The 18,832-nt window shown below is 48.6% G+C and overlaps 1 protein-coding gene across 1 annotated transcript in view; it reads left to right on the plus strand.

Moving 5' to 3' along the window:
- Window positions 1-1,301: 1,301 nt before the first annotated feature.
- LOC129386416 (neprilysin-1-like) overlaps window positions 1,302-18,832 on the plus strand; it is a 94,183-nt gene continuing 76,652 nt past the window's right edge. Inside the window, exons 1-2 of the mRNA XM_055074350.1 lie at window positions 1,302-1,325; window positions 9,172-9,309. Coding sequence (XP_054930325.1) covers window positions 1,302-1,325; window positions 9,172-9,309 — 162 coding nt within the window. The remainder of the gene's footprint in view (window positions 1,326-9,171; window positions 9,310-18,832) is intronic.

Consider the following 18,832-nt stretch of genomic DNA (forward strand, 5'->3'; position numbering starts at 1 on the left):
CCGGCCCAACTGCATGTCATAGGTATTTTGTAATTGAAAAGATATTTAAGACGCTGAGGAAAGAACCAAAGCGTTTCCACGTCTACGGAACTTCAGGTCCACGGCCTGTTGGCACTAAATAGGCGTGTCTCCAACTCGGTGGAAAGTAAAGACAGGGAAAGGTGCCTGTTGGAAGGAGTGGAATGCCTTGCAAGAAATGTTCGGCGCGAACAAATGGAGTGTAAGGATCCAGCTATAGGCAAGTGGTTTCCTATTTTATGCAAAACAATCGTCAGCTCTTGGAGGCCGATAAGGAGGGAGGATTTGTTGTTATGTCATCCAAAACCTACAGTGAACAAGCTGCACTTGCAATAGGGAAGAGCTTCAATAGGGAAGAGCTTCAATAGGGAACAATGTAGACGCCAATGCCACGTCGCAGCGTAAAGATCGTGATCCTTTAAGACTGTCCAGAGCGGCTAATACTGCGAAGCTAGGTGTGCTGCCGGTGTTTTTAGCGTGAAAACGCATAAGTCAGAGAAGTCAGAGTGTTTTAGTGAACGAGATTCGTGGCAACAACTTGTAAGCCGGGTTCTTTTAGAGCAACTAAAATCACTTATAGTAGAAGATCCGTTTGTTGCTCAAACTTCAGATGATGTCACGCAGTTCTTGATACGTGTTCAGCGGGTGGGTTTCCGGTCTCAGTGGATGTAGTATATTTATTTTATTCGGTGCCGCATACAGAACTATTTAACGTTGTGAAAAACTGTATTGTCGAGAACGGCGTTCTTGCCTTTGAGACGGCTGCAGGGATTTCCATTGATAACATGTATGACCTCACTGGAATTTTGTCTGCGTTCCCCATTTTGATGTACGAAGAACAGATTTATATTCAAAGGAACGGGAACTGTATTGGATCAAGCGTGGCAACAGTACCGTAAAACACGTTCTTAACCTCTTTTGACAGGGCGTTGGCCCAGACCCTCCATGTTGCAAGTGTGCATACGGTTTATAGATATGGGGATAATTTTTATTTGTGTTAAAAGTCGAACCGTGTATGACTATCACTAACTTGGTGGATAGAATCCTAAAGGAGTAGACAGCATGCGAAGCGGTTGTCCTTCATGCATGAGCTGTTTTTTGATAACCATATACATTTTATAGATATGAACCCCACGCTGTCAGAAGAACATATCTGCTGGACCTCCTGCCCCCGATCATGTAAAGAGTTGATTTCCTACAATGCGGCCCCACTCAAAAGTCATTAAGAGAGGTATTGCCTCTGTGGTTTTGAAGGTGCGCTGATGAGATCCTGACCTCACCGGATGGTTGAGAGCTTTGACGGTCAGGTCAGCCGATCTTATTCCGCTGTTTATCCTCGCTCCGTCGTAGGTGCAGTAGCTGAAACCGTCCTTCAAAAATTGAAAGGAAAAATGAAGGAACGGGACTGAACGAAAACAAAGAACAAAAGATTACATGTAGAACGTTGCGCACAACCTTAAGAGGATACCTAGTAGGCACAAGGTACCTTTGGTCTTCTCGGCACCCAAGAAAGCTATCGCGCCTGAACATGTGGATTTCAAAAGCGCCTGAGCCATCCGTATCTGCTAAGAGGCATTCAAAGTCCCACGTCACCTGTGCGGTGGGTGCGGTTTATGAAATTCCGTTCAGCTACGGCTAGACCTACATCGGCCAAACAGGCCGATGTGTTAACCACAGAGCGAGGGTACATGAACTTTCCATTAAGGATAACTTATCGGCACATACCTGTCCGCTCCAAATCCTGTAAAGGTAAAGGAAGATTTAAAAAAATCGCCATTCTTGACAGAAGCAACCAGGTGCTGGCACGTGAAATGTTGGAGACAATTATATATGAAAAGAAGATATCTGGATTAGCGATACGTCAGTAGTATTGCGAATTGCTGAGTTTAAATTTTTTTAGACGCTTTTTGAGCTAGCACATGTTCGTATTAGCGATACGTCAGTAGTGTTACACAGAGCTGAGTTGAAATTGTTCAGAATCTTTTGAATCTAACACAAGATTGATATTCACAGAGTTATGGTGATATGATGCGCGGAACTTTGATGCTCATGTATGGCATGGCTACACATTGCCATGTTTTCAAGGAATAAATTTAGTTGCGAGTGACGCCCTTTCCTTTCGGCTGTATTTCTTCGTGCGTTCCGTTGTTTTCGTTGTAAGAAGTGTACGTCGAAGCTCGTCGAGCCATGTGTGTAGGCTCTATAAGTGTTGCGCGGTGTCACTGCTGGAGTGCCTTGCTGGGTGCAGAAAAACTGGCCTTGAGCGCGGATTGCTGACACATAGAGCGTCTCGTCTTAGCTGACTCCAAGGTTATCCTTGATTGTTGTTCGCAGCCCACGTAGTACTAGAGGTAGCCTTTCCACCCAGTTCGGATTGTCGAGGTCAATGACGCGGTTAGTTGTCTGTAAAGGCGCTCGACCATGCCGTCGCTATGTGGGTGGTAAGCCGTGGTCTTATGAAGGCACCTGTCGAGCGGCGTCTTTAGGGCAGAAATAAGCGAACTTTGGAATTGTGGACCTCGGTCAGTAATTCGCAAAGGGCAGCCGTACCGCGCATGTATCAACAAATGCTTCCGCCACTGTTTCGTCTGTGATGCCTTGCAGCGACGCCGTCTCAGGTCACCTTGAGTACCAATCAACACACGCGAGAAGGTGCCTGAAACTTTAGCAAGGTGGGAGAGGCTCCCCCAAGTTTAAATGCACGTGATTGAAACGGCTCCCGGGTAGTCGAAACGGCTGCACCACTTAACGTGTGTGCCGGGTCGCTTGCACAGTTTGACAGGATTGGGAGCTTCTTGCCCAGCATCGAACATTTGTGTAATCTCTGGCCAGACGAAGGGGTCTGTGATAAGCGTCTTTGTCGCTCTGACACCGGGGGGGGGGGGCTTAGCCCATGCCATGAATCGAATATTGGCTGCCAAAACTGATGAGGCATGAACGGGCGAGAAGCCCCCTGCGATGTGTCGCACGGGACCAATAGCCTTGTGTAGGGAAGCGGCACCTTAGCAAAATGGAGCGACGAGCCTTTTTCCCGCAATTCGCGCAGCTCGGGGTCGTTTTCACGGCGGAGGCTAGAGCATGGAAATGCAGAGGGCCAGCACACACAGCGCCGATCTGCGACAGTGAGTCAGCTGCCTGATTTTCGGCCTCCGAGATATGGCGGATTTCTGCAGGAAATTAGCAGAGTTGTCGGCGCTGTTAGACTCGGTGGTTGGCGGCGGGCATTTCCATCAACACTGCTCATGTAGGTCGGCGTGCTAGGTATTGAGGGCCATCAGTTGCGATGGTATCACGCGATTTGACCAACGCAGCGACAGGGGAAACATATCGGCTGGTCGTCCGCAGTTCTCCACTCAGTCGAGTTGCGACACCGCAAAGAGAAGCGTCGCGAGGGAGCGAAAATAGTAGAAGGGCGTTCGTTAGCTCTGGGATTGGTGACAGCACAGACGGAATGTAAACCAATAGGCTCAAGTTGCTGGCGAACGATGGCTTGTACCAAGGAAATGAAAAAGTGGTAGCATTAGGGCTACGTGAACAGAGTGATCCGGTTGCCATCGCATCCAGTTCACGTCTAACGATTCGCACCACCTCCTCTGATGGCGACGCATGCTGGTGTGCAGGTTGATCTTCACATGTCGACGCTGCGGCAATAATGGGAAGTCTGGCGAATGGTTGCAAGAAGGGTCGGCTTTTGGCATGCTGGAATCGTCGGCACACTTTAATGATAGCATCAATTGTGGAGCAGACTTTGCACATGAGCAGATTAAAGGCGTCTTCAGCAATGCCCTTAAGCACGCGCCCGACCTACTCAGCTTCTGTCATGTCGTTATCGGCTTTGCGACAAAGTGCCAGCACGCCCTGGATGTTCGAGACATAGGATTCCGTGGGGAATTGGGCACGGGAAGCCAGTTCCTGCTTTGAGGCAATTTTATGGCCAGCTGGTTTGCCAAACAACTCTGTCAACTTCTCTTTGCCTTGGTCCAGCTAGTTTGCTCCTCTTCGTGGTTTTGGTACCACACCTTTGCCGTGCTTCTTATGTAGAACAGCAGGCTGGCTATCATCAGCCTAGGTTTCCATCTGTTGATTCCTCTCACGCGTTCGTACATAGCCAGCCACTCTTCAATGTTGGTGCCATTGGTCCCGTAGAAAGTTCCAAGATCCTTGGGTTGCACAAGCACAACCGAAGGTAGCAGCGACATAGCCGGTGACGGTGACGTTGGACGCGGCAACAATGTTGATCCGGCGTGCTCACCGTCCGTGATGGTGCGGACGGTGATGCGATGTCCACTGCGGAGCTCCGTTTCCAGTCGTGATAACCCGCACCTCCACCTGTATGCTACGGGTATGTTGGGAGAATACAAAGGCTGTATTTGCATTATATATATATACAATATCACCCAGAATAGTTAAGATGGCTGACCAACAACAACACGTAGCAGCCAGCATCTCCCGATTTTCTTCTTCCTCTCTCTTCTTTCATCCTTCCGTAACAATATATTTACTGTTTGTTTTCAATTTTTTATTCACGTCGTAAATTTCTTATATAATTTCGCGAAGATCACATAATCTCCAAAAACGAAACTACCTGTAACTCAGGAATAAAAATGGAGGTGACAATTTCATCAATTGCACTTAAAAGCACATCTAAAGCGGACAAAAGTGATACATCATACATTACACTAAAGAATACCACTAATTTGTGAGTCTACCTTCTGCGAAATCCTTGTAAACTATGTAAGTAATTCATGTAAGCGCAAAGGCGTTTATTATTCACTGGCGCTTGGGAGCGACCGTTAAGCCCGGAATACATGGAGCGTTTTTGAGGCGATTTTCGCCTCACGGCGCCGATTTGACGCCCGGCGTCGAGAAAAACGCCCACCGCCGCCGATCAGGAACCGCTAGATTTTGACGCGGCGCGCACGCGTCTGACACTACCGGAAGTGCCTGTCGGAGTCCCATCCGTATGTTTTCCGCGGGAGCGCCCAGCCGTTTCACCGTTCCTTGCCGTCCCTTGAACACTTCTCGCGCGTGTGCGCTGGTCAGCACCATGGCTACGTCGGCGAAAGCATACCTGGTAATGTGTATAGACATATTAGTGGGGTATTTATTGCATAATTTATTAATTATACCACAAGAAAACAACATATAAGCATTGTTCGTTCATTTAGTGGTAGCCAAAACATTTTTGCCTTGTCTGGCCACACTGCGGCGGCGTTCGCCGCTCGTGCGCCTCATGTAGCCTGGCCGGCGTCCCGCAAGCACGTTTTTTTTTTTTTTTTTTTTTTGGCTCGCGTTCAAAAGTGCCAGGAGCGTTACAGAGACCGAATGGCATCACTTTGAATTGACAAAGACCGTCGGGTGTTACAAAAGCAGTCTTCTCGTGGTCGAGATCGTCCACGGCAATCTGCCAGTAGCCGGAGCTAAGGTCAATAAAGAAGAAATAGCGAGCGAGCACCGTGGAGACAGTCAAGGGCATCATCCATCCGAGCTAGGGGATACACGTCCTTTTTGGCAACCCTGTTAAGGTGCTGATAATCAACGCAAAAGCGCCATGAGCCATCCTCCTTTTTAACAGTACAACAGGTGACGCCCATGGACTACATGATGGTTTAATACTGTTCTTGACAAGCATTTTGCTAACTTCGGCGTGAATAACTTGACACTCAGCCGGTGACACTCGATGCGGGCGGCGATGAATAGGAGGGGCATCCCCGCTATTATTGCGATATTTAGCAGCTGTAGTTGGGCCAAAGGACGAGGGTTAAAGTAAAAAAAAATATGGTGGTCGGATATCATGGTAGAGCTCACGAGCGTGCTCACAGGGCAAGTCGGGCGCAATCATTTTCTGTAAGTCAGCGATGGTACAAGTTGTCGACTGCGATGGTAGAGGAGGATCACCTGAATTGTTGTCTGCTGCAATACGTGCTACTGAGTAATCTTCGAATGAGCAAAGCTGGGCCAGAGACATCCCGCGTGGCAGCACTTGTGTCGACAAGCAGAAATTGACCACTGGCAGACAGATGCAATTTACCGTAATCGATAAAACTGTATGATGTGGTTTGATCCTATGTGTAAGGAGGACGTCTTGCATGTAGAGACCGTCGGGGACTGGTGGGGATGACAGTAAGTCAACGTATGTCAGTGCTGAAGGTGGCAAGCGAACGAAGTCGACGGAAATGAGGCGAGTGTGGTGTCGTTCATCGGGATCCAGAACGGGCAGGTCGAGGCGGAGAGTACTGGTGGAACAATCGATGAGAGCAGAATGTGCGGAGAAGTTTAAGCCGAAGATGATGTCGTGGGGACAGTGGGTGATAACTGTCAATAGCACGATAGTAGAGCGATCGGCGAAGGAGACGCGGGAGGCAAACATATCAATTACGGGGGATTTTCCACCATTGGCGGCACGGACAACAGACGTCGTCGCGGGAGTGATTAGTTTCTTCAATCGGTTACGAAGGTCAGCGCTCATTACCGACAAATGCGCCCCAGTGTCTATAAGAGCAGAAACAGAAACACCGTCGACTTGCACGTCAAGAAGGTTGAAATGAATGGGCAACGTCAGTAGAGGATTTGGCGGCGTAGGGAGCAATGCAGCGTCCCCTTGATGCGCTGCATCGTCTAGTTTTCCGGCTGGGAGCGGCGTCCGAAGACAGTCGGCGAATAGGAGCGACGGGGCTGGGGAGAGCGATTTTGTCGTCGTTGGGACGAAGGCGAACGACAATAGGGGCGGTTTGGCGCAGGAGAATCAGTGGCGGCATTACCGGAGAGTGCGGCATAGGGACGAGAAGGGCCTCCTGGGGACCGATTGTAGGCAGTATAAGTAGACCGGGTCGGGGAACTCCAGCGACTGACACAGTGCAGAGAAATGTGCCCGATTTGACGGCAGTGAAAAATGGTCTTGTCGTCAGCAATGTGCCTTTCAGATGGGTTGCGGAAACGTGTTGCGTAATAAGATGCGGGACGGGACAGAATCGAATAAGACGGGTGGGTAGCAGGGCGATGGGCCGAGCAGCTGTTGTGAAGACCCATGTTTGCGAACTCCTGGCGGACAACTGCCTGGATCAGGGAAACGGTGACTGCAGGTCCGTTGGAGGGGCTGGAGTCGAAGGCAGCCGGATAGGCGGCCTCGATCTCACGCCAGACGAGCCTGGTAACATCACCAGTTTTGTTGGCATGAGGAGCGTCGGCGCGGGAAGATGTCACTAGGATGCTGGCCCCACGGGCAAACTGCTGGTCGATACGTCGGCTTTTAGCGAATTCCAGGCGGCGGCACTCTTTTACAACTTTATCCACCGTCGCCACGTTGTTGAAAATGAGCAAGTTGAAGGCGGCATCTACAATGCCTTTGAGGATGTGGGAAAGTTTGTCTGACTCACTCATGTGTGCGTCAACTTTGCGGCACAGAGCCAAGACGTTCTGAATGTATGTGACGTAGGGCTCTGTTGACGTCTGCACATGGCCGGAAAGTGCCTTCTGCGTGGCAAGTCGATGACAATAGTGGTTGCCGAACATGTCTCGCAACTTGTACTTAAGCGAATCTGAACTGGTGAGCTCATCTTCTTGCGTTCTAAACCAAACTCGAGGTGTTCCACCTGAGGCAAAAGCCTACGTTGGTGAGCATGATAGAAGGGTCCTACTGGTTATTGCGGCTGACGTGTTCGTACAGGCTGATCCAGTCCTCTACGTCTTCCCCATCTTTGCCCGAGAACACGCCAGGATCACGGGGAGCGGGGAGAGCGATGTAGGTCGTCGAAGTGGCAGCAGGTGTGGGAGCCGGCGGAGTCGAGTTGTCTTCGCCGGGAGCCATGAAGGAAGGTTTGACGTACCGTCCACTGCGAAGCACCGTGACGAGGTACCGAGAAGGTGCACCTCCACCAGATATGTTATCTAGGAAGACGCAGATGAAAAGCTATATACAAGTATATTTACAAGGAAATACGTCGCACTTGGCCAAAATGCAACAGCGCGCGCTAGCCGCTAATCGTCGTCGTCGTCTTCACACTGCTCGCCTCTTCATCATCGCAAATACGCTTCCGTTGCAATATGAATGTGTTCCATTGTATCCTTTCCTGAAGGTAGCCTGTTGCCTTGGTTGACTAAAGTACAGTGTTGCTCTTATTCTATTGGAGATTATTTTGGTAAATATTTTATATAATACTGGGATTAAGCTAAAGGGCCTATAACTTTTCAGTTCTTTAACATCTCCCTTTTTTGTATTAGTATATTTGCATTCTTCCCGTTTTCTGGGACCCTTGCAGTAAATAGACACTTCGTATAAAGAGCCGCCAGTTTTCACGCATTATCTCCCCTCCATCTTTGATGGAATCGAGTGTTATGTAGTTATATAAATTTATAAGGAGTTATATAATAGTTATGTCACGAGTGTATGTACGTGAGGAGTGTGAGGAGTGTGTGTATCCTGCTCATTAATATTTCTAATTGAGGTATCCTGACTCCTCTGTGTACTGTACAGGTCAGTATAGAATTCTTCCGCTGCTTTTACTCTATCTTCGAGATTGCTCATGATATTAGCCTGCTTATCTTTCAGTGCATACATCTTGTTTGTCCTATTCCAAGTTTCTTTCTCACCGATTTCAGGCTGCGTCCACTTTTTACGGCTTCTCACGTTATTGTCTTTCTCACGTTATAGTTTCGAATAACCCTTATTTTCGCTTTGTTGATCAGTTTTAACACTTCCGCGAATTCTATCCTATCTCTTCAGCTGGACACTTTCATTTGTAGTTCTTTGCTTAATAGGTCCTTTGTTACTTGGGAGAGCTTGCCTACAGGAAGCCTTGGTGCCTTGCCTCCCACTTCAATTGCTGCCTCTGAAGCCAACCTAGTTACGGTTTTATTCAATAGTGCTATACCATCGGCATCTCTCTGTTCTAAAGCGAATATAAGTATGGACTCTGTACCAAGGATGAGAAAGTTTACAGTATCACGCATATCATATGAGAAATAACGTAGTGACAACAGCAGCAAAGTTCTCAAGATATATATATATATATATATATATATATATATATATATATATATATATTCTAGCCGGCTTGTTCAAGCGGACGTGTATGCTGTCGCGTAGGCTGTGCCGCAGGCCAGTTCTAAACGTCCAAATTATTTTTTCTGCTTTCCACATATATTCTTCCACAGAGTGCAGCATGCACCAGCAACGACTGCAAGGTCCTGGCGCAGTGGCTAAGGGTGAAAGTAGACCATAACGTCGACCCCTGCGATGACTTCTACCACTTCGTGTGCGACGATTACAAGGACGCAAATGCTCTACAGAAAGTAAGTCCCAAAGCTTGAAAGGTTGACGGTAGCTACTACTGATGCACGGCTGCTATGTAGCTCGAAATAATGCAAAAAATGCAAACGATACGACAGAAAAGACAACACTGTGCTCCCGAAAAATGAAGGTGTACCGAGGCCTACTCAATATCAGGGCCCGGTTTCCTGCGCATGTACCAATGTCCACAACTTGTGGGGCACCGCGTACCCGATATGCATGTGGTTTTTAATTTTACGTTGCTCTAATATGGGACATCGCGATGCCTCCAGCGCGAGAAAAAAGGCGAAAATTGATGCATTGCATACATTTATTGGCTTCTAAAATCACTTTCCACGCCGACTTAAGTGTCAGACATTAACAAATTTCAGGAGCAAATCTGACGCAATGGCACGTGACTTATTCTGTTCGATTGGATAGGCTCGGCATAAGACAATATTGCTACGGAACAGTACTTGCGATCACGAAGAGGCGAGCAGTGTGAAGACGACGACTACGATGAGAGGCTAGCGCGAGCTGTTGCCTCTTGGCCAAGTCCGGCGTAATTTCTTGTAAAGATACTTGTATATAGCTTTTCGTCTGCGTCTTCCTACGTAAAATATCTGGTCGAGGTGGACGTTCCCTGCACTTCGTCACGTAGTTTCGCAGTGGACGGTACGTCGAGCCTTCCTTCATGGCTCCCAGCGATGACAACTCGACTCCGCTGGCTCCAATACCTGCTGCCACTTCGACCACCTACATCACTCTCCCCGCTCCCCGTGAACCTGGCGTATTCTCGGGCAAAGATGGGGAAAACGTCGATGACTGCATCAGCCTGTACGAATACGTCAGCCGCAATAACCGGCGGGACCCTACTATCATGCTCGCCAACGTAGTCTTTTACCTCTGTGGCACACCTCGAGTTTGGTATAGAACGCAAGAAGATGAGCTCACCAGTTGGGATTCACTTAAGCAAAAGCTTCGAGACTTGTTCGACAACACTACGGTCACCAACTTGCCGCGCAGAAGGCGCTTTCCGGCCGTGTGCAGACGTGAACAGATCTAGGTCACGTACTTTCAGGACGTATTGGCTCTGTACCGCAAAGTTGACGCACACATGACTGAGTCAGACAAGGTTTCCCATATCGTCAAAGGCATTGACGATGACGCTTTCAACTTGCTCATTTGCAACAACGTGGCGACGGTGGATGCAGTGATAGAAGAGTGCCGCCGCCTGGAACACGCTAAAAGCGGCCGTATTGACCAGCAGTTTGCCCGTCTGCCCTACACCCCAGCGACATCTTCCTGTGCCGACGCTCCTCGTCCCAACAACACTGGCGATATTACCAGGAGCTTCCGGCGTGAGATCGAGGCCGCCTATCCGGCTGTCTTCGACCCCAGCCCCACCAATGCATCTGCAGTCAAGGTTTCCCTGATCCATGCAGTTGTCCGCCAGGAGTTCGCAAACATAGCTCTTCACAACATCTGTTCGGCCCATCGTCCTGACACTCGCCCGGCTTGTTCGACTCCGCCCCGTCCCGCATCTTCTTGCCCACCACGTTTCCGCAACCCATCTGAATGGCGCACTGCTTACGACAAGCCCATTTGTTTTCATTGCCATTGAATCGGGCACATTTCTCGGCACTGTCGTAGTCGCTGGAATTCCCCAACCCGGTCTACTTATACTGCTTACTCTCGCCCCACAGGTGGCCCTTCTCGTCCCTATGCCGCATGCTCCGATAATGCCGCCACTGATTCTCCTGCACCGAACCGCTCCTATTCTCGGTCGCCTTCGCCCCAACGACGACAATCTCACTCTCCGCAGCCCCGTCGCTCCTATTCGCCGACTCCCTTTGGACGCCGCTCCCAGCCGGAAAACTAGACGATGCAGCGCCTCGAGGTGACGTTGCATTGCTCCCTACGCCGTCAAATCCTCTACTGACGTTGCCCACTCATCTGAACGGTCTTGACGTGCAAGTCGACGGTGTTTCTGGGGCACATTTGTCGGTAATGAGCGCTGACCTTCGCAACCGCCTGAAGAAAATAATCACGCCTCCCACGACGCCTGTTTTCCGTGTCGCCGATGGCGGAACAGCCCCCGTTATTGGAATGTGTACCGCCCGCGTCTACTTCGCCGATCGCTCTAATCTCGTGCTATTCACAGTCATCGCCCACTGTCGCCACGACACCATACTTGGCTTAGACTTCCTCTCCGCACATTCTGCTCTCATCGATTGTTCCACCAATACTCCCCGCCTTGACCTGTCTGTTCTGGATCCCGCTGAACCATACCCCAGTCGCCTCAGTTCCGTTGACTTCGTTCGCTTGCCACCTTCACCACTGACTTACGTTGACTTAGTCTCATCCCCACCAATCCTCGGCGGTCACTGCATCGCGGCTCCTATGCAAGACGTCCTCGTAACAAACGGGATCACAGTACCTCATACAGTTTTATGTATTACGGCGAATTGCGTCTGCCGGCCAGTGGTCAATTTTGCCTTGACGACACAAGTGCTGCCACGCGGGATGTCTCTGGCCCAGCTAGGCTCATTCGAGGATTACTCAGTAGCATCTATTGCAGTAGACGACAATTCATCCGATCCTCCTCTACCCTTGCAATCGGCAACATGCACCATCGCCGACTTAGAAAAAATGATTGCACACGACTTGCCGTCCGAGCACGCTCGTGAGCTCAACCGTGTTCTGTTTTCCTACCACAATATTTTTGACTTTAACGATCGTCCTTTGGCCCAAACTACAGAAGTTAAACATCGCATTAATACCGGCGATACCCCTCCTATTCATCGCCGCCTGTATCGAGTGTCACCGGCTGAGCATCAAGTTATTCACGCAGAAGTTCGCAAAATGCTTGCCAAGGACATGATTCAACCGTCACGTAGTCCATAGGCGTCTACTGTTGCACTGGTCAAAAAGAAGGATGGCTCATGGCACTTTTGCGTGGATTATCGGCACCTTAACAGGGTTACCAAAAAGGACGTGTATCCTCTACCTCGGACTGATGACGCCCTTGACTGCCTCCACGGTGCTCGCGTTTTCTCCCGCGGACGACCTCGACCGCGAGAAGACTGCTTTTGTAACACCCGACGGTCTTTATCAATTCAAAGCGATACCGTTCGGTCTATGTAACGAATCTGACATCTTGAGCTGGTTCGTGTTCAAGACTCGCATCACCAAAGTGTTTGACCGCCCCGCTGTCCGCAAGCTATGTGCCCAACAAGGTCTACGCCAGTGAGCTACATTGAGGAAGTATTAGATCTCTGCGGCCATGTTAATCCGGACATTATGGAGGATGAGAAGATCATGCATATTTTCAAAGGTGCTGAGGACGACGGATTTCAAAGTGTCTTGCCAAGAGTCCAACCATTGTTCCTACCAGGCGCCGTTTTCTTCAACGTAAATCAAAGTTTCGAAGATTTGTGCCGCGAACCTAATATCGCCCGCCGAACCGTCTCACAGGTTGACTCCGTCTCGACCATTGCAGTTGCTGCTGGCCATGGCGATCATTATTCTCTCGTACTTCAGCTGAAGGATTTCATATCAGACGAGATGGCCCGTCAGCTATCGCACCTCCCTCATAGCCGAGAGCCTCCTCAAACATTGACTCTGGCCGTGCAACAAGGCATCCCTGCTCACATATCTGACACACATTTCCCTGTTCGCCCATTAGCTTCTATGACGGCGCCACTTTCCTATGCCAGCTACCGGCCTCTTACTGTAGAGGCTTGGACGAGTTGGTCGGGGTTCATAAGGATGGTGTTTTTCGTAGCGCACGAAAACAGAAAAGGACAGAGACGAGTAAAGAGCGCTAACTTCCACCTAATTTTTATTTGTGGACGAGCATAATATATATGGGCGGCAAACAGGAAAAGACCGAGAAGGGTGGGATACGCAGAGCCAGAACATCATTGATAAGTAAGGTCACTTCCGTGCTCGTGATTGCCCAACGTTCGGCCAAGCAATATCTTTCAGGTCACGACAGGGCACTGGAAGCGGTGCTTACGCAGCGGTCCCCTTCATTGTGAATGTATTCTTCTATTATTTTTTCGGTCAACTGCGGCCAATGCCAATGCATTAACACGCACTGATGAAGGAGGGTGGTGCAATTGCCATCCCGGCAATGAATGTCAAGATGCCCCTGTACCGTATTGTAGACGTTGTATCGGAGCTCCCGCAAGCGGTCGTGGAGGCATCTGCCAGTGTGGCCTACATAAGTCTTACCGCACATCAGTGGGATCGAGTTAAGGTCCCTTTACACGCCCAGGACAAAACCCAACCTGTGCTTGATGGAGCACGAAGTTCGCGCGTGGTGCGTTGATTCTAAACCACCCGCACTCTAGCGCCCTGGCCAATCTTTATAGTGTGCAAAACATTGTGCATATACCGCGAACCGTCAGGCCAAATCTTTTCAGAGATTTCACGTTTCTCGGACATATGTCGTCGTTTCACGAACTTCAGCAATTTTTCAACCACCGAATAAAACAAGTCTACTGGATAATTGGCTTCTACCAGGTGCCTCGCCTGTTGAGACGAGCTACTTAGCATTGTGTGGGGGCAAGATTTCTTGAGGGCGTTGGCAAGTTAAAGATAAGTGATGCTCCTCTTTGCTCCCTTTGAGTGGGCCGAGAAACGCAAAAATGGTTTACCGCTTCTTGGTTCATAGATGCAGTAAACGTGTGCAGGCGTGAATAAGAGCTTCAAATCAAGAAAGGGCCTCTCTTAACACCTCCGACGGCACCGCTTTCTTATACCGGTTCACCCCTCCACAGCCCAACTATGCTATCGCGATTGCTAGGCCACCCCCACCGTCATATTCCGCCCTAACAGCAACGCACGTTCTCCTTGATCTCGTTCCATGCCAGTCACCCGAGCTTATTCTTTGAGCCGGCACGTGGCGCACGCCAGACCAGTATTCCGTGACGATACTGAGCGGTGACACCTTAGGATTTCTGCAAGCTGCCACGTGTATTGAAAATGTTGATGTTCACGATGGCGCCGCCCGTTTAAACCTTGATGGCACAACCTCTGTGTCACAAACACGAGCTTCAGCCATTTGCGACTGCACCCCCACAGCAGACCTTTCGCCACCTAATCGCACCCAACTTCTTACTCTCCTTGACGAGTTGTTTTGTTTCTTCGTTCGACTGCAACCAACCATCCTTGAGTAGCATGACAAATGTCTCTTGCACCATTGACACCGGTTGACATGCCCCGTTACGACAGCGTGTGGATCGTGTTTCCTTAATAGAGCACCCAGTTATCACGGAACAATTGGACGACATGCTGCAGCGTGGCGTCACTAAGCCTTCTCAAAGCCCTTGGTCCTCACCTGTCGTTCTATTATGCAAACAATTATGGCTATATTCGATTTTGTATCCATTATAGCCGCCTAAACAGGACTACCAGTAAGCACGTTTACCCACTGCCCGAATCGAGAACGCTCTTGATTGTCTACACGATGCCTTTAGATCTCTTGCTTGGATGAACTTTAGGTCACCGCTCTGGTACCAGACAGGTTCCCAGGGCTGAGGCTGACCACCCAAAGGCAGCTTTCATCACTCCAGATAGCGTGTAAGAGCTTAACGTTATGCTGTTCGGGCTCTGCAATGCGCTCGCAACCGTCGTGCTCATGATTGATACCATCCTTCGCGACTACAAGTGGAAGATTTGTATATGTTGCCGTGATCACATAGTTGTTTTCTAAAATTCCCTTCCGACACATCTCGTCCGTCTGCATCACATGCTAACCTGTCTGACTTCAGCTGGCCTACAGCTCACCCTGAAAAACTGTCGTTTCGATGCCCGAAAATTAGCTATTTTGGGTCACGTTGTCTCGAAAGACTGTATTCTTCCCTATCCCAACAAGCTTCGCGTAGGCGCCGTCTTTCCGAAGCCCACGTCTATCAAGGCGCTCCGAAGTTTCATAGGCCTGTGCTCTCATTCTCGTCGCTTCGTCCGCAAATTCGCCTGTATCATCGCACCCTTATCGAAGGTGCTTACCACAAGCAAAGGCATTTCGCCGTGGTCATCAGCATGCAATGAAGCCTAAAAATATTACGCGTTTTGCTGACTCCACCGCCGATTAATCATCATTACGACCTAACTGCGCCGACAGAGGTTCACACCGACACCAGTGGCGTCGGCCTTGGCGCTGTCTTGGCCCACCGGAAAGCCACGAATGAAAAACACGTCATAGCTTATGCAAGCAGTACCCTTTAGAAAGCTGAGTTGAATTACACCATGATGTGGAATGTTATCAAGGTTATAAACAGGTATAAGGTGCCTCAGAAAGGCTGGCCAACGTTTCGATGGGAGAATCTACCTTCTTCAAAGGCGGTCGCGTCTTCGTCGGCATGTTAATTTTAAAGGGTTTGTAGAGTGACGTCCCGTGCAGTTCTTGTCGGTGGCAGCTGGCTGTCAAGGGAGAGGCTTCAAAGAGAATGAGCGCTGTCGCCTGACGTCTGTAAGCGTGGTTCCTAAGTCGAGGGGACAAGAGCGGGAGAGTGGGAAGGCGGGGAGAAAAGATAATAAAGAAAGGTGAAGAAAAGGCGCACCAAGAGGAAAAAAAGAACAAAAAAAGAAAAAGAAGAGCATGGCGGGCAGCTGGGGAAGCGAGAGGTTAGGGAGCACTCAGGGGTGTTGTTGGCAGCATGTTTTTCTGGCGTAGGAGAGCTGGTCAGGCGGTCAGTGCGCGAGTAACAAAAAAAAGACACAGGAAGACATCACTTGAAAGAAGCACTTGAGTAGCGTAGCAGCAATGCATCGGGTAATATTGAAGGAGTTAAGATGGCGACAAGTGATCTGGGGCGCAATACATGTGATAGCTGGAAGGCAGCGGCGTGGTCTTTCAAATGACCTTAGCCCCAGCAACTCAACGTAGGTGCGGTCACGGCAGTATATTAAACTGGCGAACCCTGTGTGGGTGAACTTAGGAATGTGTTAGTGAGGTTGTTTCAAAAAATATAATAACAGACAAAAAAAGGGGGGGGACCGTAACCGGAAGAACAAATAGCATGGTGACATGAGCAACCGTCATCCGGGCACGTCTTCCTTGCCTGTTCCTTTGTTTGGCTATGGACACCGCCTCATAGCCCTAGCCTTTCTCCTAAACTACTCACACTGTACCACAGCCCGTACCCAATCATTGACGCCACTTCACCCGTAAACTATATCATTTGGTCCGTCATACAATTACCGCACCTTTGTTGTCGGTGTCACGAGACAGTGCACGTTAGCCGGCCCCTCAAGACATATTACGATCCCCTCACCATGCCTGCTTCCTAAGTCACCAGGAGGGTTCGGTTTCACATCCGCGTCCAGTGTAATGAAGCAGACGCGCCTCCCGTTTTCGGTAGCAGCTCGAAGACGACGACGACAACCCGTGCGGAGACTGCTAGAGATGTCGTGCTATTTGCGGCTCCTAGGCTGCTACTAGACTGGTTCTGCCCTTTGTTATCGAATCTCAACAGAAAAGGAATATAGTTAAAGCTATTTGACGGGGTCTTATTGCGTTATGTTAAAGGAGGATTGTTGGCTACATGGTCTTGGCGCAAGTAAATGCAGCCCGCATTACTACACAAGTTTCCTTGCTTAGTACCAACGCGCACTTCAATACCTAAGAATAATGTCCTCTTTATTCAACGCACGTTTCTGATTTGAACTATTCTGATATAAGTTCTTCAAAGTTAAGAATTACTAAAGGTCCTCATATATTTCTTCCACGACGAAAGCACAGGAGTATTGAAATTTTTGTGAATAGACAGAGGGGCGTGTTAATGCACCTGTCATGTGAGAAAATGGAAAGATTTGAACCGCAGATGTTTTCTTTAGTTAGGCACACGAAGTTCTGCACGACGACCTTGTGCTCGGCTACAAAGACCGCAGTTGTTGCCGTATTCTGCAATTCAGTTCTTTCCTCACTCTGCTGCCACTTCACAACACCCTGATATTACTACTTGTGCCATTCTTCTGCGATTCTGTGAGAACGTTCTTCGACTCTTATTTTTAAGTTTGATGTAATAGTTCTGCGCAAACCCGCAAGGTGGATAGAAGTAATTAATAAAGGAAAAATGAGTCATACAGCGAGAATGAGACAGAGCGGCGGCCCCCGGAAAGGCGGCGATCCCGAGTTCAACTCCCGGAACAGGACGAATTTTTTGTCAACTGCGAGGCTTTTCTTTCGAGGAACCCGTACGGTTTTCCTTTGTAGTACTTAGCTACGTTTGGGTGGATTAGACATTTTCCCTTTAATAAATTGTTCTAAGTTTTAGAACAACTGAATAAACATGGGAAACGAACGTGAAATTTTGCTATAATATTCTTTTATTCAAATCACTTACGTCCTCCATTACCACTTAGTTTTTATTATGATCCCTCCAGCGCTCACTGAAGATAATTTAGCACATTCTGCAATACCAATAAGTAAAACTGAACGGTGTACTTCGTTGGGCATCACTAGCACAACGCAGTTGAACGATTAATATGTTTCCACTCGGCTACAAATTTTATTTTCTGCCACAGTGCCGCAAGCTATCGCTGTTTCGCTCTTGAATAGAGGCCTTGCGATTTCGCAGAAACCCTAGGGATGTACACGACGTGAGCTGGTTGAAGTTTTAGTTGTCCTGACATTTCCGTAAAATTTCATAGGCAATTTCAGTATTGCTTATTTGTTTACGAATTAATAATACTTCCCAGTTGTGCTGATAATTATGAATTCCATGAGACCTAAGTTGTTATACTCCATACATCATGTCTGTGATGGCTGTCCTGAAAATTAGCCAGGCTGAGGTACTGTATGACGTTGTTTGGAAGGCGCTTCGTTAAAACAAAAACATTGTGTGTGCGGAACCAGAAAAGAGACAGGCGAGCCGGCGGCAGTAGCCGTCAAGAGTTTACGCGGCCGAAGTTCTGCGAACAAGCGTAATTTCAAAGAAGCTTGTCCCGCAGTCGGTAAAACTATGCAAGCAGGTAGTTTATTCCAGACCAGCATATGCTGTAAATCCGAATACTACGCGGCGTGCCTAGGGGGCAGAACTTTCAACTTTATTTTCACATTACACTGTCGTTAAGCTTTTGATGCTGGCTATATGTTCCGATGGTAGTAAACAGCTTATCGGCTGATATGTTATGACGAGCGCCGAGATCTTGATTATGGAATATTCGAGCGTAGAATGGTAGAACATAGGTAAGGTAAGGCGACTTAATGAGACAAAAAGAAGATCAGCATGCTTTTTCTTTAGCAACTGGGATGATGATGAATGAATGGTGAGAGTGAATGAGTCTTATCGCGCAATTCTGGAAAGACTAGAGTTTGCTGCAGAGGTTCTAAGGGGTGATAATATTTTTTAAATAATAAAAAAATTTTCAAGTTCTCTATGGCAGATATCATAAATGTTGTCCTTCATATGTATTATTCTAAGTGGTCGACATTACCAGCACGACAAAGCAGAATAGGTATTTACATAAATAAGAAAATCCCTTATTATTACAAATAATTTATTCACGCAGAATCCAAGCACTGTCGAACGA

The sequence above is a fragment of the Dermacentor andersoni genome, chromosome 3, assembly GCF_023375885.2.
Source record: "Dermacentor andersoni chromosome 3, qqDerAnde1_hic_scaffold, whole genome shotgun sequence".
NCBI lineage: Eukaryota > Metazoa > Arthropoda > Arachnida > Ixodida > Ixodidae > Dermacentor > Dermacentor andersoni.